The sequence below is a fragment of the Ammospiza caudacuta genome, chromosome Z, assembly GCF_027887145.1.
Source record: "Ammospiza caudacuta isolate bAmmCau1 chromosome Z, bAmmCau1.pri, whole genome shotgun sequence".
NCBI classification, from domain to species: Eukaryota; Metazoa; Chordata; class Aves; order Passeriformes; family Passerellidae; genus Ammospiza; species Ammospiza caudacuta.
The window spans coordinates 66,904,760-66,930,166 of NC_080632.1; the positions used below are offsets into that span (position 1 = coordinate 66,904,760).

A 25,407-nucleotide genomic window follows, 5' to 3' on the forward strand; every position below is an offset into this window, starting at 1 on the left:
AGTTAAAAAATCAGTAAAGAACAGAGTTAAAGGTCTTGGCTTTTGAATATTGCTTGAATCCCTTCAGATGACGAAGCCTACTCCTAATCACAATCTCTGGAGGAAACTTCCAGGTCAGCACAGGTTTCTCAGAGACTGCCATTTGATGGGTTCTAATGTTACCATGCAGGAAAGTAGAAGGCAAGTTCCCTTTGTAGTGATGACTTGATACCCTCAGAGAGGAAAAGACCGTGGCTGTACAGTATCGGTATAAAAGACAGACACACTTTTGTTTTCCTGTGCCAAGATGACAGAAGCACAGAATTGTGCTAAGCACAGCTGTTACAGCTGTTTTTCAGGAAAGTCAGCGCCTGCATTCAGACCTCATCTGATGCTCTTCCTGATGCATTTGGTAAATGACAGGCAAGGAAGTGCACGTACTGGACTGAAAGGAGAAAGAGGTCAGAAGAGTGCAGGAGGCACCAGTTTGACTTGTTCCACATTGGCTTGTCCAGACATATAGAACAGTATACCAAGAAGAGGAGAACGATTAGACTTTGAACCTTTAACCTGATCTGATTTGTGGAGCAAATCATGAATAAATTTGTCTTGATGTCAGAGAAGAAACTAGTTGCAAAACTAGAAGCAGGACATGAAGTCACCTCTGGGTGACTGTGCCTCTGCTCTCAGATAAAAGCAAATGCCATTCCTTCTGCATCTGAAACCGCACTCGTCACTTCTGCCCAGACAATCATATTAATATTTCATACAAGACATTCCATAACCTGCCTCTGCTCTTCCACCATAAAAAAAGAAATTAAAAAATATTTCAGAGCCACTATGTCCACTACTGAAATTGTAAATTAGGAATGCTAACACATTACCTACCAAGTGGTGCGTAGTCCTCTTGGCATCAGACAGTCACCCATTATGGAAAAACGTTGTGAATTGCAGATCTTTGATCAGCTGCTGCTCCTCACTGTGGTGAAGAATGACCTACACAAATCTTTCTTTCCTGTTTCTTGTGTTAGTGCCTCCCTCCCACCCGAGTGCTGGCAGCTCTGCTCTCCAGCTAGTTATTGACTCTGACCATGTTTCCAGAGCAACAAAATAGTCTTTCCCCAGGGCTGTAGTTGTTGCAGCAATTGTCATTCATTCTCCAGCAGGCAGTAGTCATAAATATTTAACTGCCCATCCCTGATTTAGTATCAATTTGTGTACATACTTCCAGGTTGTTACCTACATGTGTACCTACTTGGTGTGCTACCCACAGATTTGGTTGAGGTGCTAGGTACAAAATTGATGGAAAATAAAAAGAAGCTTCCATCCTGCCCACTCATTACAGAAATTATGACTTGGCATCTAAGAACCTGGTATTTGTTTATTGCTATGGTTAGTAGTGAAAAGGCAAAGTCCCACTGAATATATGCCTGAAGGTGTGTTGATAGGCCAGAAATTGGTTTAAAATGGAAAATTTATCTATTTTAAATAGAGATAAGCATACATTGGTTATCTGGGCATCATGGTCATGCAATGCCTCCTGGTACTTGGTGAGTCCTAATGCAGTGGCTCATGATGACAAGGTTGTTGAAAAGCTAAATGAGGAGCATACATTCTACTGTTCTTTTCATAAGCCAAAGAATTAGTGTCTTTTAGAAACATCTTCAAAAGTCAGTGAAGTTTTGAACAACCCCAGTGGATTTTTGAAGGATATTATAACTGTGTTTCTTTCAAACTACTATCTCACTTGTTCCTAAACTCTTAATCCATATAATCCCTGTGAACAGTTTAAATGAGGGAGTGGAAGACAAAGGGATTTAAGGAGATGTGTATGTGTCTGGAGAAGTGGGCAAACAGTATCATGCAAGCACTGGATAAAAAGAAAACCTCACATTAATGTCACAAGACAGAACAATACAACGTTCTTTTCCCTACAAGGCAAAATCACCCTGTTATATAGTTGTTGCAAAATGCAACTTCTTTTTCCCCCAGTGAAATGCATTCTGGTTTACGTGATTCCATAATTTATAATTTTTTATGTAATCAATCACTAAGCCACATTACTTTTAAATCTAATTAGTCGCAGTTCTTTTATAATTAACCAGAAACAGAGTTGCCCCAAAACTACCAGTTTAGCATCATTATGATGTTGCTCTGTTTGGCCTGATTAACCAGTTTGATGATATTATTATAGCTCTGGGTAATTCCCCAGGATTGATTTAGCATGGACAAATTGCTTCTTCTGGTTTTGTCTGGGGTAGAGTTAATTTTATTCATGGTAAACGAGCATGGGGCTGTGTTCTGCATTTGTGCTGGAAAGAGTTGATAGCACAGGGATGTTTTTGTTATTGCTGGGCAGGGCTTGCACTGGGCCAAGCCCTTTTCTGCTCCTCACCTCCGCAGTGAGCAGGATGGGGGTGCACAAGGAGCTGGAAGGGGACAGCCAGGACAGCTGATCCCACCTGACCAGAGGGATATTCCAGAGTGTCTGACATCATGCTCAGCATATGAAGCTGAGGAGAAGCAGGAATGGAAGGACTTTGAGAGCAATGATGGTGTTTGTCTTTCTGAGTCATCACTACCGTGATGGGGCCCTGCTCACCTAGGGATGGCTGAACATGTGCCCAGCCATGGGAAGCAGTGAATGAATTCCTTGTTTTGCTCTCCATGTGTGTGCCTTCTGTTTTTCCTATTAAACCGTTCTTATCTCAATTCACGAGTTTTGTATTTTTTTTTCTTTTCCAATTCCCTTACCCATCTGACCACAGGGGAGTGAGTGAACAGTTGTGTAGGGCTTAGTTGCTGGCTGGGATTGAACGATCAAAGTACTTCATTAACAGTAAAATATTGCTTCTGGTGCTTGAAGAGTAGTCAGCTGCAAGATGCTAAGTCAGAACTCCTGTGGAAAAAGAAATAGACACTGAGGGCAGCAAACTAAAGAGCACAGGATACCTGTGGCCACACCACAAGCAGCATTAAGACAAAAGAGACTGTACTGAATAGAGTCATTAACAAAGATGCCTCCCTAAGAAAGGCACACAGATCTCAAAAAGTAACTGGGGACCAAAGAAATGGTTATTGTTCTAGCTCCTCTCAACCACATGCTTTTTTTTTAACAGGTGCAGTCACACAGAAAGTAACTGCACATAGTTTTGTTGCTCTGAGGAGTAAAATGTAAATTCAACAGCTTCTGGCCAATGAGAACTTTTATTTCCCTTACTGAGGGCTCAGCAAATATTTCTGCACCCCAGCCAGATTTTTATAATTCCATGAGAAATTTGTTCACATGATTGTTACACATCAGTACTGGGAATGTTATTTCCCTTCTTTTTGCTACAGCTATTTAAGTAAAATAATTGCAGACAAAGACTGTAAATGCAGAAAGTTAGGCACCTTTTAGAAAATTGCCCCAATAATTACAAAGAGTATGAAAAAAACTTCTTTTTAATATCTGCAAAACTATCCTTACCCAGTTCCTGCATAGCTGCATACTTCCTGTTACAGCTGTAATGCAGCCATTTGCATATATGTATGTACAGTGTATTTATATATACATATGTTTATATGTAAATATATATATATGTGTATATATATATATATATATGTATGTGTGTGTGTGTGTGTGTGTGTGTGTGTGTGTGTGTGTGTGTTAAAATACAGCTGTAGCTGCCAACAGAACATTATTTAAGACCAACTCAGCTACATGACTTTTAATCCCAACCATCTGAAGTGTTAAGGGAAGGTTCATCACCCTGTGAATTCATCAGGGCAGAGGATGCTCAATTTGTATGTCCAGGTGACAATTTCTGGAAAGTACTCTACGAGCAGCTGTGGGCAGCATCATGCACAGTGATGAGTACCCAAAGTGCCCTTCATTTAAGGGAACATGAAAATAGGGGCTGGATATTTCCCTGGGGAGACATACAGAAAAAAGACAGAAAAGGCACCTATGAAAACCAAAGAGACAGAGGGAAAAATTAGAAAAAGGTGAAGCAAGGGTAGACAGCTAGTATATAAAGAGGCACTGAAGTGATGTATTAAGCCAAACAGGAAGAGGAACCCTAGAAAAGAGAGGAGAAACCAAGTATATGGAAAGTGTCTGCTGTCAAGTACAAATACTCCCTCTAACATAAGTCATTAGTTTAATAAATCTTACTATACAGATGCTTTCTACACAGATGTTTTCACGGGATTTTAACTTTAAGGATCAAAATGCAAGACTCAATTTTCCCCGCTAAACATTGAAGCTATTGACCAATCCTTTATACCAATCCATGGTGCACACAAAGCCATGGGCAATGATCAACAAGCCATCCTGGACACTTGCACAGAGAAAGGAAGCAGATGACCCCTGTGCAAAAGAACAGATATCAATCATTTATGACTCTGTCATTTGCACTCCATGTCATACGGAGAACACAGACCCAAAATGCTATGGACAGTGTGCAGGAGGCACAAAGGAGAAAAAGTAGTGTTTGTACAAACTCCAGAAGAGGTATATTCTCATTTCTTTGGCAGCTCTGCTTCCCTTTGAGATCACTGCCAGCACACCCACCTCATCCTTCACATCCCTCAGCTCTGCAGGAGCTTCAGGAAATCCAGCCACCACTACCAGTGTCATTTTTGTGATGATTATTACATCTAGAATTATCCTGATCTGGTAACTGCACAATTGGTGAAGTTTGAAGATGTGAGGAGTATCCATTGATATATTTTTTGATAGAGGGGAACAAAATACCTGACAGATGATTAAAAACTTGCAGCTACAAAGACAGAAGGAAGTGTACACCCAACCATCATGCTTTGAATTCCCTTTTCTTTCCAGCGATGAGAAGACTGCATATCTGATGCACATGCTGATATGTGTTGGTATGTGCTGATGGCTGTCCTACTGTGCAAGCAGGAGCTTTAGTGTGCCAAGCAGTTTCAGTTACAGAGCTTCCCAGGCAGTCCTTAAGTACGATTCCAACTTCTTGTATTGCACACTCTAAACTTCTACTAATTAATAGGGCAAGCATACATTGATCTTTGTTTGGAAATTCAAAAATTTTTAAGTTGCTGCAGGTCAGCAGCATGTTTCCTTTACAACCTAAAATGTCTTGGTTTTTATTCCCATTGGGAAAAATTCTGTGGAATCACAGAATGGTTTGGGTTGGAAGGAACCTTAAAGATCATCTACTGTTGGTGAGGACACCTTACACTATCCCAGGTTGCTGCTCCAAGCCCCAACCAACCTGGCCTTGAACACTTCCAGGGATGGCGCATCCACAGCTTCTCTGGGAAACCTGTGCCAGGGCCTCGCCACCCTCACAGTAAAGAATTTTTTCCTCATCTCTTATCTAAGCCTACTCCCCTTCAGTCTGAAGCCATTTCTCCTAGTCCTGTCACTACACGCCCTTTATCTTTCTTGTGAGCTTCCTTCAGGTACTGGAAGGCCATAGTTAGGTCACCCCACAGCCTCTGTTCCAGGCTGAACAATCCCAGTTCTTCTGGCCTTTCCTTGTATGTTGAAACTGTATTTAAATACACAAATATTTTCCCTTTTGTAAAGTAATTGTAACCATTTCTCAACAGCCGTTTTTATGATCAGATCAACTGGTGTCACATTGAGGAAACTCCATTATTAAAGAACACTTATCAGACACAGATGTATTAGAGGAAAAAACACACAAATGAGTTTCTAGATCCATTATCTTGTCAAATTAATACAAATAAACAGCTTAAGAGAACACGACACATTAATTCCCTTGATAAAAGTAGGCTTTATAAAGTAGCTGCTTTTTATTAAAAGAAAAAAAGTATTAGCCAAAGTGAATATTATTTAGTTAACTTCAAAGAATGTCAAAATTGTTATGCAACAGTTACCTGCTTCACAGCAAACTTTTTGCCAAGTTTCTTTTTTTTTTTTTTTTTTTTTTTTATTGTATTGGAAATAAAAAAATCTCCATCTTTCAGAGAAAACATTGTAGGCATTTTTAAGCTCCTGAAACACAAGTAGCCACATGTTAAGTCTCCTTCCCCTCACTGTTCTCGAGTAGCTGTTGAAGTGACACGTATCTCCTTGTCAGGGTGCTCTCAGAGGTAAGCACATACTTGGTTTCAAGAATCCCCTTTTCCATGCCTTTGTTTGGGTTTTTTTCATGTATCATTTTGCATACACAAAGCTAATCCATGGGAAGAGTGTCTAACAATCCTGCCCCTGCTTGCATTTTGCAACAGGTTTAGACTGATACCTCTACCCACAGAGACCATAAACTTGTCAGGGGGCTGTGTGGACATCAAAGGTGTCACATCACTTTGAGTGGCACGGAGCTGAGCTGGTAAGAGCTAGGAGCTGAGAGTCAAGGCATCTGTGTATATTGGTCTTTCCTCCTACAAATAATGCTCAAATGCATTACATACATAAAAATGTATGTAAAGGTATTACATACCTTTACTCAAAGGTATTACATAAATTCAGGATCCTATTTCAGATATCAGAAACTTCAGTGAGTTTCATTCACTGCTGCAGGAAAAGCAAACCTGCTGTTTTTCTTTTCTGCAGACATCCTGAAAACCAGAATCAGGAACACCAGTTTACAAGTCTGTTGCTTGTAACAATTCATTTTGGGAAAGACACAAAGCACCTTGGCAGAACAGTCAAGTTCCAGGCAAAAGGTCCTTTGCTGTGGACTTGTCTTAGTGCTAAGCATAAGACTGTGAAATAAGAGCAAGACTCAGAATTTCAGGTAAAAGCTAAAATATCTCTTTCAGTTTTATTACTTTGGTAGGTAAGAGTCATGTTCTGCTCCTATGTTTTGAAAACAAAGGAAGAGTGATGCGGTATTTCACCCAGATCAAGCTGTTACAGGCAATATGTACTGCAGCCAACTCATTAGCAGTTTGAATAATAACAAACAAAAAAATCTGTAGCTGACATATTAGACCACTGTATTATGGTATTTGCATTCATTGAAAGAGTGCCTCGATTTGAATGGAAGATGTAGAAGACCTTTTTTTTTCCTGTTGAAAAAGCTGAAAAAAATAGCTGGCTTTTTAGTCGAGTCAGTTTCCAAGTATCAGGAGGACAAAAAGGTATATCAGGGGTTAACACATTTTGTGATTTTAACTTATCTTCAAAAACACCATTTGAAACATAAAGGCTGAAATAGACTTCCAAATGAAACCTGACATAAATATGACATAAATACACATATAAATACATTTGGACATAAATGCTATATATATACATCTGGACATTTCTACACTTTATTAAGCTTTTGCAACTGAGAACATTAATCACAGAATTTTGTTTCTCTGCATTTATGGACAGTCTCTAAATTCCATTTTCAATATTGCTCCTTTTCTGCCATGAAACTGTGTTCCCAATTTGCCAGGCTGTCTGTGGGGAGGCTGGAGAGCAGCAGCTAAAGAACAAATTATCTTTATTCTATGAAAAATATCTGAAGATAAAAGTTTTTTCAAGTCCTTAAATTCAGATTTGCTTTTGAAGAACACATGCTAGCATCTTTGATCAAATTAAGATATTCCCTTCTTCCACCCTTGCTGGAGATAGATATTACATATTCAGAAGCAAAATCAAACAAACAGTTTATTCACATTTTCCTACCACCTCTTTTGCCATTCCAGTGAGGGAATTGCTCCCATTATATATTGCTCTCAAATCTCACAGCAACAGTCATTTAGACAAAAAATTTAGTGTGTTATCACTGAAGAGGTAAATAGTTTAACAGTGACCACTGCTAGCCCTGAATTATACTGATAAAAATCTTAGAGCTCAGCAAGAAGGTGCATTAATGGAGGGACAGGCCTCATTTACATCATGTACATTGATTAGGTTTTTCAGGTGGTTTTCAGCAACTCGCAAAATAAACTTCCCTTCCCTATATTTTCACTAGGTGCTGAATGTGTGACTGACAGGCCTGCAGTTTCCAGGGTCATGCTTCTTGCCCTTCTTGAAAACTGGGACAATGTTCACCAGTTTCCAATCAACTCAGACTTCTACAAATTCCCAGGAATGTTCAAAAATCATTGAGAGAGGCTCATGATGACATCAGCAGCTCTTTGAGTATTCTCAGACGAATCCCATCAGACTCCATAGATTTGCAGGGATCCAGCTGGAGCAATGGAACCTGCACAGGCTCAGGGCCAGCTGGGAGTTTGTCACTCTCACAGTCGTGGTCCTCCAGCTCAGGGCACTGGGACCCCCTCAGCCCATCAGCACTGTTGGAGACAGAGGCAAGGACAGCACTAAACACCTCTGCCTTGTCTCTGTCCCTGTTCAGGAGGTGACCACCCTTGGCCTGTGATGGGCAATGTTACCTCAGCACTGCCTTTTACCATTAATGATTTAAGGAAACTCTTTTCATTGTCACACACAGTTCTGGCCAGCGTCCTCTAGCCAAGTTTTAGCTACATGAATTTTCTCCCTCACAGCAGCATCTCTATTTTTCTCCCATGGCACCTGACCTTGCTTCCACTGGCCATACATGTTATTTTTCTTGCTTTAGCTTCAAAAGACCCCTGCTCAACCAAGCCGGCCTTCTGCCTCACTTGCTTGACTTCCAACATTCTGGAATTTCCTGCGCATTTAGGAGGTGGTGCTCAAAAAAGTGACCAGCACTGATGAACTCCAGCACCTTCTAAAATGTTTTCCCAGAGACCTCAATACTAGTTCCTGAAGTCTGCTCTCCTTATGTCCATGGCTGAGGCTCTTTTCTTCCTGTCTAGAGATTTTAAACTTAGTCACTTAATGGTCACACAAAACCCCTTCTGGAAATGAGCAACAAATCAAGGAGGGCATTTTTCCTACTCAGCTCTTTTACTATCTGTGATGCCTTGGTACCATGAAGCTATCACCCAGGAGCTTTAGGAATATTCTGGACACATGAAGGACAACACAGTCATCTGTCACAACCAGCATGGCTTCATGAGGGGATAGTCCTGTTGGTCAAGTGTGATTTCCTTTTTTGAAAAGGTAACCCACCTGGCTGATCAATGAAAACCAGTTGATGTAATTTTTTTGGACTTCAGTGAAGCTTTTCATACTGTCACTCACAAGATCCTTCTGGACAAAATGTCCAGCCCACAGCTGGAAAAAACACATCATGCGATGAGTGAGCAACTGGCTCACCAGTCAGGCACAAAGGGTTACATACAGTGGCTGGGGTGACATCAAACTGGTGACTTGTCACTTGCAGGGCTCTGCAGGGCTCCATCCCTGGCCCTGTGCTCTTCAGCATCCTCATGAACAACCTGCAGGCAGGACTGGAAGGGAGAATCAGCAAATCGGCAGATGAGACAAGACAGGGAAGAGCTGTTGACTCCCTCAAAGGTAGGGAGGCCCTGCAGAGACCTCGATGAATCAAAGGGCTGGGCAATCACCACCTGTGTGCAGTTCAACAAGGAAAAATGCTGGACTCTGCACCTGGGATGGGGCAACCCTGGATGGATGGAAAGATTGGGGAATGAGAGGCTGGAGAGCAGCAACATGGAAAGGGACCTGGAGATCCTGGTCTCTGGCAAGCTGAAGATGAGGCAACAGTGCCCTGGCAGCCAGGAGGCACATCCCTGTCTTGGGGACATCAGGCCCAGCATCACCAGCTGGGCAAGGAAGGGCATTGTCCCACTCTGCTCTGGGCTGGGGTGGCCTCACCTTGAGTCCTGAGGGCAGTTTTAGGTGCCACAATATAAGATATAAAGATATAAAGATATGAAAGAGTGTCCAAAGGAAGGCCTTAAAGGTGATGAAGGATCTGAAGGAAGAGCTTTATGAGGAGTATCTGTGGTCACTTGGTCTGTCAGCCTGAAGAAAAGACTGAGGAGAGACCCCATTGTAGTCTTCAATTTCTTTGTGATGGGAGGAAGGGGGCAGACATTTAACCTTGTCTGGTTACCAGTGACAGAAAACAAGGGAATGGCCTGAAGTTGTGCTGGGGAGTTTCAGGTTGAGTATTATGAAAAGGTTCTTGCCTCCAAGGTGTTTGGGCACTGGAACAGGCTCCCCAGGGAAATGGTCTCAGCACCTAATTTCAAGAAGGTTTGGACAATGCTCTCAGGTACTTAGTGGGATACTTGGGGTGCCATGAACTGAACTTTGATGATCCTTGTGGGTCCTTCAATTCAGGATATTCCATGACTGTACTCTGTGTTTGTAGCTGCAGGTGTATATCCAGCTGAATGACCATGTGAGATGAATACCTTCCATATACTTGCTTTGAACTTGCTGCTAAAGTCAGAGGAGCTAAGAAAAACATGTAATTTTGAGTCTTACAAATTCTGCATAGATCTATAAAACTGGACACTTCACATTATTGCAGTGCCCAGAGGCAGATCAAATCATGTGTGCCTCAGAGGAGATCTGCTAAAAGGAATGAACACAGCTGGAACAATCCTGGAGAATTTAGTATTGGCACCAACACTGGATCTAAAAGCTCCATTGTAACACAACTAAAAGCCAAGTGTCATCTGTGCGCTGTCCATGAAAGAACACAGGCAGATATCTGCCTACTTCCAGGAGGCCTCATAGTTCAAAGTTTTCTGCCTGGACTTTGTCAGTTAGGGGACATGAAGGCTTTCCTTGTAAGAGACATGGATAAGAAGCCACGTAATGCTTTGGCGAGGGGAAAACATCAGAATCTGGCTTTCTTCAGGAACACTGAACTCCTTGAAATCAGCTCTCTTAAGGTATTAAAAAATGTAGTAAGAAAAACAAGGTACAAAAGATTGTTTACATCAGGCACAAGAATTAGAGCAAGAATTCTTGATAAGAATTCTTATTCTTATGCATAAGAATTCTTCATATTTCACCACAAGCTTTCTACAGACAATTCAGTATTTTGTAGTTTTCAGTGGTATCTATTGCTGAAACCACCTACTGGTCATTTGTGTGAGCTAAAAATTGAGTACTTCAGATTTAAAATCCAAATGAAAACCAGAAACACTTAGGATTTAAAAGGTTAAAATTACTTTTTTCAGCCCATACTCATTTACATTTTTGCATGGGCAAAACCTTAGCAACTCTGGACAAAATGTATTAAGTGTTTTGGAAGATAAAAAAAGTATACATGAAAAATCTAAACATGCTCATTCTGGAGAGAGGACCAAAAAAGTATAGCCATAACCAAAAGGTTTTTTCCACCACAGAACAACTGCTCTACACTGACAGCATTCTTTCTCACCCTGCTTGTAGATCTGAGAACCTAGACTACAACTGCAAAACTGTCAGCATTGAAAGCAAGTCTTTGATGCAATAAAATATTATAGCAGTCTCTAGTGTCACTCTTGAGAACTCATCTTCCCTCTTGAAGGATATATCAAGCCAAGTCCTCCATTTCACAAGGGAAAAAGGCCTAGAATTTTATTCCTAGAAAAACAGGGCGGGCCAATTTTACAGATACAACTGGAAGTGCTGGACTGCAAGATGCACTTAGTTATTGCTTCAAGGCAATTGTGGTAAAATTGTTGGCTACAGCTGAATTTAACACATTTGAAAAGGCCAGTTTCATGTATTAGAAACTTGACTGAACAAAGGCATGTATAAGACAATGCTGTCCTTGCTTAGAGCAGGAATTTGAACTGCACGACATGCTGAGGTCTTTTCCAGTCTGGATGACTTTCTGGCATGGCCATCTTAATACTCAGAAATTTTCAAGAAACCAACCCAGGAACTGAGTATTTCACCTAAGCACTTGCATGTAGTTTAATTCATCATGTTCTTGCACTTATGAAGTTGAGGAACTTGAGAACGCTACCCTGGAATCTATACAGTAAAACAACACACAAAACAGGATTCCTTTACATGCCTCTTTGGTGAATTATTTTATAATACTTACAGTGAATTCTCATTTTATTTAATACACTATACACTAGAATTGCAATCAACAGTATTTCAAAAGAATCCAGTTTCCAAGTTCACCATACTTTCCATTTTAACACTTAGGCATTTAAAATACATGAAAGTTATAGATTAATATTAAAGTAGACCTGATATGAAGTCAGAACTTACAAAGAGCAACATCTTTGCATTCTTTCACCATGACTACTTTCCATAAGTGGTAACTACACAATGATTAATGATTAAAATGCAGATCAGTTTACAGCATTCACAAAAACAGACTTGCCATATGAATGTGAAAAAAGCAGCAGCCTCTCATAATTTAAAAGTGACTTTCCACATGCTTGTTCTATTTGCAAAAAACATCTCCCAGCCCCCATTGTTACCGATGAAACCAAGGATTAGGATGTTCAGAATGATTAAAAATCATTTCAGGCTGAGTCTGAAGAGGGAGAGGGCAAAAATTATTTATTTCAATAGTTCCCTTGCACATGAACAGACTTAGCTCTGCTCCACGGAATATTTAAACTAGCAGAGATTTTAAATTACAGACATCAGCGCTATATAGTTAAGGAGAAAATTTTATACACACCCCTCCAATCTAACAAAATAAAAACTCTAGGAACAGCCAATTGTTTTCTTAGGCTTTCTGTACACTTTGAACACCACTACATCTACTACTACACAGATTTGTATGATTATTACACTCTCATATGGAGCATTAGAGTAAAACTAAACCCTGAAGTTGTCAGCGGAAAGTCAGCTAAAAATGGCACTTACACATGCACACATCAGTTTCTATTTCGCTTTATTCACACAGTTATTGTAAGCCTTGCAAACAAACTGCAAGACAGCCAAATTTGCATTCTGTGCAGCTTTGCCCCACACCCATTTTTTGTTGTTTTTATACAAAGCAAGAGATTCCTATTTGTCATCTTCTGCCACACTGCAGCAAAATAAGTCTTCTACAAACCTGTAAATGATAACATTTAAGTCTACTTAAGTCACTTTTACAGTTTATATTTTACTCACAGCTCCATTAACAGTGAAGTTGGAAACATTTTTAAAAGACCATCAGTCCCCTAATTGCAAGTTCTTATAACTTAAGAAAATAAATTCCTTTCAACTGCTTAACAGTCCGTATTAAATATCAGATGTGATGCTTACAAAGCAGATACTAACAATTCATATCCATTCCTTATGTCAGTGAACTGGTAAGAGGAAAAGTAAATCCTCAATGCAATCACATTTGAAATCTGATCCCCTTTGTATGACTGCATATGACATATTCAATTTGTGTCTGTAATTTTTAAACAGTCTTTTTTAATTACACTTCGGAAACTATATCCCCATTTTTAAAACAAGTTGTTCTACAGTGTAAGGAGAATCCATAGAGTGGATTCCCCAAAGTTCACTTTCTAAGCCATTTAAACAATAACTAGGCTAGCAAGTCAATCATGTCCAATGTGCTGGATCCAGACCTGGACAGATTAAGAAACATTTTGAAGCAGTGTTGAGTAAATAATTTTGGTAAGCTGTAAAACTGCCACATGCAAGGTATACTGTACTATAACAGCTCCAAATCCTTTATAAAAACCTTGCACTCCTTCTTCCCGTTTTATAGTATTTATGCAGTCTTTCATTCCCTCATACTGAGTATTGATTGGAAGCACTTCATAGCCAAGGTCTGTATTGTCAATTATTGTGCGTGTCCCTTGAATATGAAGGCGGTGCAAAACTGTTTCCAGTGGGTAAAGCATGACATCAGCACAAAGGCTAGCAGCAAAGCTAGCAATAAGTTCTGGAAAATACGCATCCAGCATGCCCTGCACAGAAGTGGAGCTCTCAGTTGGAAGGTTGTGGGAATTATCCCTTTTCAAAACAAACAAGACAAGCTTCTGGACGATGGAACTGATGACGTAGTGAAGAACTCCGTGCAGAGCAGTGGGAAAAGTGAGGACCATCAGAGGAAGGAGACGTTTGCTATGGGGTACTCCCAAGCCTACAACTCTCCCAATTCCTTCTTTCACGCAGTCCAGGATGCCAGGGTTGTCTCGAATGATTTCACTCTACAACAACAAACAAGGAGTTACAACTCGTGCTGAGCAGTTCAAAAACATCCCGATATCCACTCTGACACTTTATCACTGCTTAACTTTTAAAAAGCATTAAATACTTGCATGCTATTATGTCTACACAGCTGTACAAATAAAAGCCGCTTGTTACAACACTCTTCACAGCATTCAATTAAGCTTCTTTTTAAAGAATGAACCCATCTTGAAGAAGTGAGGGCTTTTTAATTTATATTGTGGTTATCTGTGTTTCTAACAAAGATATGCAACCTTCAGCCTATTGCTGAATGTATCAGAATGCAAAGCAGTCATGAACTTGCAATGTCTACATCTGGAGCAAAATGCCAGGAAGGATTTATTTAATTCAAAATTCCTTTACTTTAAAGACTGTGACTATAATCTTTGAACTTGAATCTACATAGTAAAGATTTCTATAACTAGTGTTGAAAGCTCATTTTCTATATGAATCGAATAGTTTCAGTTTTGAATGTTTTCATGGCATTATATGCATTTAAAGTAGTATTCTTTACCCATGATGTCTCTTAGTGAAGAGAGAATCACTGTATTCATGTGCTAAAAATAAAAATTCTGTAGTAATTTTTTAGTCTGTTACAATCCACCTGTGAGGGTAGCATTAAGTTAAAAACATTATTTCCCCTACTAATAGTGTTTTATCCTGTTGTTTACATCCAAAATTCAAGATTTTGGTGTTCTCCTAAATGTCCAAGTCTCTGAGTCCATGTGGTCTATGTCCTGACCTCAAGCCAGAATAAATCACCAGAATATTCCTCAGTATTTGAGGAAATATTAAACAGCCTGCAGAGCCTTGATGGTCTTTTCTGTGTGGGTGAGAAACTAGTTTAAATGCCTGAGAACATAATGTTGTTGCAGACTTCAAGTACAAGTTAAGCAGCACAACTCCTTTTCTGTCCCACATCACTACAGTCACTGCAGTTTAAACCATTCCTGCTTTGGCCTAACACGCCACCATGAGGTTTGAGATGCTAATGACAAAGAACAGCTAATGACAAAACTTGATAGCTGCAGATTTCCACTCTTTACAGCTATTTTGGCGAAATGTACACTTGGATAAGTGTCAAACAGACACTGCTGAACACCATGGTTTACCAGAATTAAGACAGTTAAAGTCAACATAAACCTGCCAGTAGGAAATCCAACAATCCGAAACTTTTCTGGCTTGCCATTGGTCATTGCATTCTTGCAGCATAGGAATGTAATTCAAACCTGGCAAGCCAAGCTGCTCCCCTGCATCGATTAATACAATATAAAAATCTTCACAAATGATATCCTTACCTCTGCTGTGTTTCTAATAAGTTTATGATGATGTTTCCAGGAACTCAAGAACACATTTTGTACATAATATATAATATATACATAATATATACACATACACACGCTTGTTGAGTAAAATATTTGCACACAGCTGAAGCTACCAAATCTTAAAATCCTCAGATCTCAGTGGAATTTTCATAACCAATCCATTACAGAGATCATCTACCGAAAAGGCCAAGAGAGATGCTATTTTGGTTTTTTATTGTTTTCCTATTAAGTTGCTTTCTAGCAAAGAAACTTTATACTTACTTTGCAAACAGAAGACAGGCTCTAAATCATGTTCTCTTTTATTGCTTAAAAATTTACCCATGCCCAACACCACAGGTAATGCAAAATCCTTTCAGACAAAAATACGAGCAGCAATATATAGCGTTCCATTCTGTGGCTGGCTATGAGCTCCAGAAATATTAACAGTGTTCCACCACTGTTTCTAGTTCCAAAATTATGGCGTGGTCAGGGTAGAGCCATTCCCCAGCAATTAAGAATTTGAGTTCCAGCCAGGTTCCCATTATGACACCAATTAAGTCTCCCAAATATTCCCCAAACCAGAGATCCCAGGAGGAAAGACGGTTTCTAAAATACAGAGTATCTTCAGAGGAAGTGAGTTTGTGGTTGAGAGTCTGTCTATAACTCTCCCTGCACAGACGCTTAATCCCACCTGCCCTGTTAATCCATAATGCAGCCAGTTCAGACAGAACAGCTCTCCTAGTACCTTTCGGCTCATTTCAGCTTGGATTGTCTGCCCACAGCAGAATCCTGCCCCTGTCCATGCCTCTAAAGGCATGCGGAAACTGAAAAACTGCAGAAGTCAGCCTTCTCCCCAGAAAAAAAAACATTTTGGACACATACACCAGCAAACTAGTCTTGACAGTACATACAACTTGCCCATGCTATAAATGAAAATTATTATTTTGATGACTCAGTGACACAAGAGTGACTATGCTGCATGCTCCATATGGGAGTTCAATCAACAGAGAGAGTTCCATTAGCTGCACAGAGACTCTGTCACGTCATCTAAGAGCAAGTCATTATACAGACAGGGCTGGGAGAATTATCCTGGACATTTCTGCACAGCTAACCCTTGCCTTTCTCCAGAAAGAGATGCAACATCTCACTGACAGGCAGTCTGCAACACAGCACTATGGCCCACACTTCACAGTTACAGAACCAGCTACAACATACTCTTAAGTGACAGGTCCAGATTTTAATTTTTGTGGCTAAGGAAGAACTAGATGAAGATTAAAACTAAAAACCTGATTGGATGAAAACAGTCCTGAGAGGGTAGAGTTGAGTATTTACTTAAAAATCCCCAGTGAACTACTGGAAAAACCTTTACAGTTGTTGTAGGGGACAGATGTCACTGTACCAACATGCCTAGGAAAGCAAAGGTTAAAAAACTTGAGATTGAGAAAAACTTCTTTCTGTTTTATCTGCTAGAACACATAAATATAGCATGTCACTCTTTCATATACAATATATTCCAACTATCTACATTAAATGTCCTTTCTAATTCTAGATTTAGAATTAAGATATACTGATACACCCTACATAGGGAACATCCATTTCAGCTAAGTCACACAGCCTCAATCAAAACAAATGCAACTACTGCAACACAAACCAGAATTCAAAGATTCATCTCTCCACATAATCTAATCTATAAAGTCTAACAGTATCTTTTAAAATGTTCCAAACATATTTAAATTACCTGTACAGTTTCAATCAGGCTCGCAGAATAAAAAGGCATTGCTATCACATGTGTTAACCTGTAGAAATTAACAATGTAAGAATTAACATAACGACAATATTAGAATTTCAGCCAAACAGGCACCTCTAAGTTCATAAAGCTATCTACCAAATCATCCCTGAGAGAAAACTAACCAAGTATAACTCAATTACTAAAATGTAGATCAACTAGTTGAGGTAAACTCCAGTCAAAAGTTTAGTTAAATTCTATTTCCATGTAACCAGACTGATTAAGGTCTAAAATAGTCTTATCTTTTAATTTAGTGGAGTTCCATAGACACAGGGATTTAGTACAAGAAAACCTGTGAAAGTGGTGTATGTAATCAAGATTGTTCAAAAAATCAGCATTTGAAAAGTACTGTTAGCATCCTGTCAAGAAATGACTGTTGGCATCTTGTAGCAGCAGACTAAACGTATGCCCATTTGGTAGTTTTATTATATTTAGATAGTAAGACATAAGATACATGCTATACTTACCCTTTGAGTAAAAGGTGTCCACCTATCTGCTTGAGATTCCATTTATGTGAAAGCTCTCTAAAAAGAGAAGTATTTACCACAGTATGAATAGTCATCCACATGTAATTCTCAAGCAATTCTTCCATGAGTGTCAACAACCTGTTGTCAGTTTTCATATTGGTGTTCTATGATTCATGGTGAACTACTTCTCATATTGGAAAGACACGGTGAAACATTTAATAAATCATGCTTAAATTAACTTCAAGTAGTTTTTCGGGCTTGTCAGATATCCTATCAAAAAAAGTATTCAGTTATTGATTCATAAGATGTTTGCTGCTCTCACAGCAACTGACTTTATTAAGTTCTGCCTTTACGTTGCAACCTTATGTACAAGCGCTTAAAGCAACCTTCAGGGAAAAACGGAGTATTTTAAAATCTTCCTACTCTTCCTTTATCAAGAAATCATTTTTATTTCATTTTGGTTTGGTTGTGCTCCTCTGTTCTTTAGGTTATGTTTACCCTGTTGTTATTTCTTTCAAGAAAATATAAATTATATTTAGGTACAGTTAGATAAGAACAAATCAAGTACAAGAGGTCAGGCTAGAAGATGCGCAGTAATTCCATATAGACATAATTGAAGCTTTTTGTCCGATGACCAGTCCTTAGCATATTCTGATAAAAAAGAAGAAAACCCATGTATTTAACACAAAGGTGACATCAATAATATTTCCTTGAAATAGTATTTCTAGTTACGGACTTCAAAATACAAACAGCAAATGTTTACAGTCCACTTGACAGAAAATATAAATCCACCTAGCTCCAGATAGCATTCCAATACCACATGTACTGACAATGCATATGGCCAATATCTAGCTATGAGGTATAGATACTTGTCTGTAATGCTGGGCACGCTAGACCTTGCATTTTTAATAACAAGCTATAATGTTTTAAGCTTTGTTGTCTAGGAATCACAATCAGACACTGCTTGTAGTTAACTCTAATCCAAGAAAGGCAAGATTTTACTCTTTCTGAAGAATTGTGTGTTGTTACTAGCTTTCACATTTTAAATCCATAGGTTAATCACTAAACAGGAACAGAAGATCATTTTTACCATTATATATTTCAGACACTTGGATCACATCCACTTACCATAACAGTTAAATGATTTGGAAAATAAAACAGCCAAACTAATGTGTGAAAGCCTAATCTGTCAATCCACAAGGCATAACTGTGCAAGAACAATTATGTAAGAAGTTTGCCTAGTACAAAACGCTCACACCCATTTCTGGGCTCCTCTCCTAAAACAGGGGTACTCTTTCACGTAACTATAACATAGAATTAGAATTGACATTTCACGTCTCTGTGTTCTTTGGACCCTGATAACGCAGTTAAGTAACCTTTTAAATTAGACTTGCTGGCACTGCTGCTACAAGCAATAACCTTCTCCTCCCTGTAACCACCCAAAGATGCAAGCCACCATTAAGAAGGAAGAGAGAGCATTCAGGAGAAAATCGTGGGGTGGTGCATGTATGAGAAAACCACTGAGAAAGCCAGATCACTTTCACAGTCCAGGTAATTTCCTGACTGTTCACACATTGTGTTTCCATAAAGATGGGAGTAGCACAGAGGAAAGAATGAGCTGGTTCCAGCAGAAAGGTCTGATTCTTTTGGCAGCAGCACCAGCTTACTTTTCAAACTGCTGAACTGACCCACAAGAAGAAAAGCATTGCTTACATTTTTGAGAATTCAGAACTATGAAAATATAAACACTGTATCACATCTCATGAACTTAAGCATACCCTAGAGCTGTATCTAAAACACACTTGGAGGAAAGCACATGCCTGGAAATTTCAATTACATATGAAACAGAGCTGACCAAAACCCTTAAATACACACTATACAATTTAAATATGAAATACTTTTGCTAATGCTTTTGAACTTGCAAATGCCTACTTTTATAAGTCTGGATACATGCATCATAACAGTATTTGATTCATCCTAACCATATTTCTTCTTTTTAAACCCAGGGTAGTTTCCATGTCCCTGAATATTTTTAGTAAAAATTACTAAATTTCTGCAGCAGAGGGTTGACACTGTGATGCAGAATGATGAATACCTCTTTAAATAAAGTCAGTAATTTTTAGTGGTAACCTCTTTGTTATAAGAATACTGAACAAGGTACATATGGCTGTTGGTCAAGGAAGGCAAAAGATAAAGCTGCTGTTACATGGACACCCATTTACCATGTCTTCTCATTTACTAATGCAGGCCATTCTATTCTCCCTCCTACCAAGGACAGTGCAAATATTCAGCAAAATGTCAGTGCTAACTCATTAGCTGCGCAAGTCTTCTGTATTTACATTAATAAGACCAGGAATTTTCCCCTTAGGTATGGTAATGCTATTACCACACAATAAAAACCTAAAAAAAAAGTAGAAAATTATGATTTTTTTTTTATTACAGAGTTGAATACCAAAGACCAATTTGCCACAGCATTTCTAAGCCAGACAAGTAAGCAGACACGACCAAATAAAGTTCCCAGAAAGAATCCTTCACTATTTATGGATTATAAGGTCGCCTTTTCCAAGACAACCACACTGTGTTTGGAAACACCTATTTATTGTCTGGTTGTTCTCATGAAGTAGTATTTTTCAAACAGCCTTACTAACACTTTGAAAATAAGTCAACAACTTACTAATTTGTTAGAAGTGGTAAAAAAACATGCAATACCTTGGCAAAGGTGTAAATTCACTGATGATGCCTTCTGTTCCCAGGGTTATGCCTTGAACAATGAAAGTGCTGCCCATTCCTTTCCAAAGAGCTCTTGGACCCTGTGTGTCAAAATATCCAACACAAAACTCAAAAATATTTTCAACTTATTATTAAAAAAATTCAGTAAATTCAGACCACACAGGGCTACAATTCTACTGTTTTAACTTTATCATTAAATTTGGGTAACAACTAATTTTTAATCTACGCAGAAGTTTTTGTTTTTCAATAATTTCAAAGACCTATCAATAACTTTGGAGGCACATCTCCCACTGTTAATAATCTGCATTATAAACTTAACACCATTTTTTATGGACAAAATGAGCTTAACATGTGAAAAGTACATCCATAAGATATTCAGAATTATGAATTTCTTCCTGCCTTCTAATGATGTGAGTTTAAGGATTGCCATCCCCCTGCAGAATTGGAAATGTACTCAGTACTACCTTTGGAAGGAGTCACTTCAAAAATAACTTTATCCACATAATGATTAATGATCTTTCAGAAACCTAATGAAAAAAAAAATTCAGGGACTTTTTGTTTTCTAACATCCATAAATCTTTCCCCACTAAGTATTGTACTTCTGAAAAAAAAATAATGGTTTACTTGATCTTCTTGACACATTTTTGTAGCTATAAAACTAACAAACCCTCAGCACAGCCATGCTTTACAACACCATCTACATAAACACTCAGATTTCAATGTACACACATGCTGTAGGTACTCTCAGTGCTCACATACAGGCTGCCACCAAATACTAACCTGTGTCTTATTGATGCAGTACATGATATTGACAATACTAAATGGTGTGAGATGATAATTCCGTGCATGATAGTTAACCTGTTAAAATATAAACAATGGCAGTCTTAGAAACACAGTTGCAGACGATACAACTCTGAAGGATAAAGGTATTTCAAATATAAGAATTTTATTTCTGTAAAGATCAGCTAAAAATATGAGCAAGTTCACACTGAAATTTAGGGAAATGGACAGCCCTTTTAAGTATTCATATGAAAGTTTAAAAATAAACTTTACATAAATCAGAACCTATGAAACAAAGCATCCTGCTTGTAAATGGGGATCTGAAAGTTGCTCTGCAGACCCCACAACATTTACTTGCTGTAATTTGCTTTCCACTGCCCAAAGAAAAATAAGCAAGATTTTTCAAAATAAGCTAAACTGCAGAACAGAAAACATGTATTCTACAAGTAAACACTTGTTAATGTAGCAGAGGCCCCCTAAAAATTACAAAGCTTCCTATAATACACACTTTCATTCAGAGATATGACAGTACACAGGAGCTTTGACTGGAATAGGTAATATAAAAGACATACCTGACACTGACGGCGTAGAACAATGCAAGGATGTGCCAACACATTTTCTGTAAACAGGCTTCAAAGGAAAATTGTATTTAATGCATGAGAAGTCACTAAGAATTCCTTAGAAAAGGCTTGTTAATTGTCTCTAACAACAGCAGATCAATATTTGGAAAAACAATATATTTTCTAGTGAACTAACAAGGCATGTTTTTGATGGCTACCCAACAGCCTCCCAAGGAACAAGTTACATGAAATTTGACACACACATTCACTACGAAAAAGCCCCATATATACGTAGTATGCACATATTTTTATATGCAAATAACATACAAAATTTCTTAATCTCATCCTCTTCAAAGTATCATGGTACAAAACAAACCACAACCACAATTATGACAGGATTAGTTCCAGTTTTATGCTAATTCTGCATACTGTATTAATAATCAAGACTCTCTTTAGGACGGCCAGAGAAGGACTGGTAGTAACAGCTGACTACCTTTTCACCACTACTGGCCCAAAACAATTCTCCTGTCAGTGCCAGAAGTCATATTTCAAATCAAAACTTCACAGGAAAATTCTCACTTCCAAAGCAGAATTCCTGGTTCATTTAGAGAAAATATTAATTTCATCTCAGAGTGCCTGAGTGATCAGAGTACTTACCTGTACATTGTTCAAACCTGGGATATGGATTAGAAAAGTAGAATACCCAGGATTTTTACAAACTCAAGCTACAGAATCATCTCTGGTAGGTTTCTGAACTTCCGACAAACAAGTGGCACAGAAAAATACTGCAGTTTTTAAAATATTGAGCTAATTTGTAGTTTGCTACTACCAAAAGAGGTAAAACTTTCCCTGGACATCAGCATCTTAAAATTCAGCACTTTCTCAAAAACACTATCAATAATAAGACAACACAATCACTATAATAAGAATAAAATGGCCTCCAGACCAGCTTGGTTACATGAACATTATGGTTTGAGGATACTTTGGTAATACACTCGAAGACATTTTCAATTTCTCAAGAAATATTTGTATTGATTAAAAATATTAATAAAAGTTGCAAATGTCAAAAAAGTTTTCTGGTGTCACTTTCAGATTACTTGGACAGGGTACACACATCCTGGGCATTCCATATGAAAAACAGTTTCTTACATTCATGTATTTTTGAGCAACAGTTAAAGAAAACAGAAACCTAAACAGGGGCAGTAAGTTTCTAAACACATTTCAACTACTTATGGCTGTTGGAATAAAAACACATTATAGAAACGTATATAGGGTTTATAAGACAAATACGAGCTTTACTACTGCTTTGTCACTCAACACAACTCTTACCTTGCAAGGCCAATACCAAAGCCAGCAAATCTGTTCAACTGCTCTGAAAAAGAAAAAAAAACAAAACAAAACCAGATTATACAGCAGTGATAATCACAAAATAGAGAAAAATGCCATGCACAGGATCTGAAAAACTAATTTTATCCTATACTTGCATTAGAAAATTACAAGCACTAAACCGCAATATTTATGGCAGCTGAGCAATAGAGGATATAAAACAAATATTCCCCCAGGAATATTTGCACTTTGGACTGCATTTGAGTTTGTACATAGTCTTATATATAAAATTATGCTTTTCTTACAGGGGAAAAAAAGAACAGAGAAAAATGAACAGTAAAACAGAGAGTATTTTAATATCTAAAAAATCCAACTCAAACCAACTACTGAAAGATTTAGCATGCATGAGTTTACAGTAATTCTGAAACATAAATTTAGATAATTGAGGTGAAAATAATGTTAAAACAGTAAGAAGGCAAAATTTTGGGAAGTTACACAAAAAGCCATGGATAAAGTAACAAACAACCACATAAGGCAAATTTTCAAGCCAGCTTTTTATCTCCAGTCCTTTGCAAAAATCTACTTATTGGAGAATTACAAAAGTAATTAATTCAACTCTTTGTTGCCTGCAACCAGACAAACATTTGCCCATTGGGAATTATCAGAAGGGATTTAAGATGAGCATCAGAACCATAAAGGCATTTTAAAGTTAATGCTCAGCCCTACAACTGCACAACTTCAGAGTGCAAGCAGTCTGAAGGCATGGATAAACTAACTTCAGTGGGGCTCCACACAAATGTGGCAGCCCTCCTAAACACGGTAAGATAGCATTTGCAGCAGCTGCATTCAGTGATTACAGCAACTCCGTATCAGTGCTCCAAAGTGCAGACTGAACACACCTTCCACATGTAGATAGGGGGGAAAAATGTAGTCTCCAGCTATGCAAGGATACTTAAACAGTGCTTCAACCAGTGCATCCATGGATTGGAGTCCAGCTAAAGGCTGTACTATTTATAAAGACACTTAAATAAAAACACTGCACTACTGGTCAGAAAAAAATGACTTGCCTACTAAAAAAATTCAATTTCACGTAAATTACTATTTCATATATCTTTCGATACTCAAGTGTCGATAACTTGCTCCTTTTATTTAAAGAAAGCAACATACAGTACCCTAGATACAGCAAGTTTTCCTTAATTCACCTCAGTTTCATGAAGACTTAAAATTACTTTCTTTATGGAGGCTTACACTCACTTTCCTAGCAATTACTGAAAAAGCCCCGTACTTAGTTGCTAAATCCTACCAGTCCCACAGTTCCCTCGCAATCACACGCGGACGGGGGAGGTTTACGTCAGCAGTTCATGTTTTAAACCCGAGAGAAGCCACGCAGTCTGTACGACCACCACCACCACCACAATAACGCTGCACTCTGAGAGCCGAGAGCACTTCCTGCCCTTAAAGAGGGCGGAGTGTTTCTGCAGGAGATTGTTTACACGGGCACTGAGGAGCAAGCTGACTGCACACTGCTTAACGAGAAGCTGCGGGCGCGCTCTGACACTCTCAAACCATTTTTGCACGGAGTTGCACAGTGCCGTAGCGTAAGAGGCAGCCACGGAGCAGTCTGACTTCTTCTAAAGGGCTTTTCTCCCGGCGCTTCAGCACCGCCAGTAAAAAGGAGGGCCGGGCAGCGCTCGGCCTGGCCACGGCACAGCCCGGGGCCGCCGCCCGCCCGCCCTTGCCCGGCGGGTCACTGCTCGCGGGAGGCGGGAGCCGCGGCTCAGCGGGACCGGGGAGCGGCGAGAGGCGGGGGCCGCCCCCCGGGTAGCCCAGGCCGGGCCCTCCCTTACCGGCGCCGGGGCCGGCCACCCCGAGGTTGACCTCCTCGTTGGAGCCGACGCCGCCCAGAGGGGTCCCGGCCCCATACGGCGGCGTCTTCTCGCCCCAGTGCAGGTTGCGGCTGCCGGGGATGTCGGGCGGGCTGGTCACCCAGGAGCCCAGCTCCGAGGCGCTGCTGAAGGGCCTGGAGCCGGGGCCTAGTTCGTCGCGGCCGATCCCGCGGTAGCCGAGGCCGTCGAAGCCGTCGGGGCGCCGCGGGTGCATGGCGGGGGTGGCTGAGGGGGCCCGGCGGGGCCGAGGGGAGCGGGAGAGGAGCGGGAGGCGCCGCGCTCGGGCCGCACCGGCAGCAACGGACCCGGACTCGCCGCTCGCCCTGGCACTTCCGGCCGCGGTGAGGCCGCGCGCGTGACCGCCGAGGGGGCGGGGCCGCGACGCTGGGCCAATGGCGGCGCTCCGCTTGCCCGGCCCGGGGCGGGGCGTCCGGCGCGGGGGGCGGGCGGGCGACGGCTCCCCCTGGCGGTGCGGCGGGCGGAGCACGGCTCGGCCCGGGCGGGCGCGGGGGAATCCCTGTGGCGGCTCCGCTGCCGCCCCCCATAGGGGAGTGAGAAAGATCGGGAGGTGGCCGGAGAAACATAAGGTGGCCATGCCGACCTGAGACAGCACTTTCCGGGGAAAAACATCCTTCTTATCGACCCTGGAGATGAGCACAACACAG

At 40.0% G+C, this 25,407-nt stretch overlaps 1 protein-coding gene across 1 annotated transcript; it reads right to left on the reverse strand.

The window, feature by feature from the left end:
• Positions 1 to 11,787: 11,787 nt before the first annotated feature.
• Positions 11,788 to 24,971, reverse strand: SLC25A46 (solute carrier family 25 member 46). The gene is made up of 8 exons (XM_058823694.1): positions 24,704 to 24,971; positions 22,860 to 22,902; positions 21,543 to 21,600; positions 20,971 to 21,048; positions 20,170 to 20,270; positions 17,461 to 17,517; positions 16,946 to 17,003; positions 11,788 to 13,884 (listed from the first exon to the last, which is right to left on the reverse strand). Exons 1-8 carry the CDS (start codon positions 24,954 to 24,956, stop codon positions 13,306 to 13,308), a joined length of 1,227 nt encoding a protein of 408 aa, XP_058679677.1. The 5' UTR covers positions 24,957 to 24,971; the 3' UTR covers positions 11,788 to 13,305.
• Between the last annotated feature and the right edge of the window lie 436 nt (positions 24,972 to 25,407).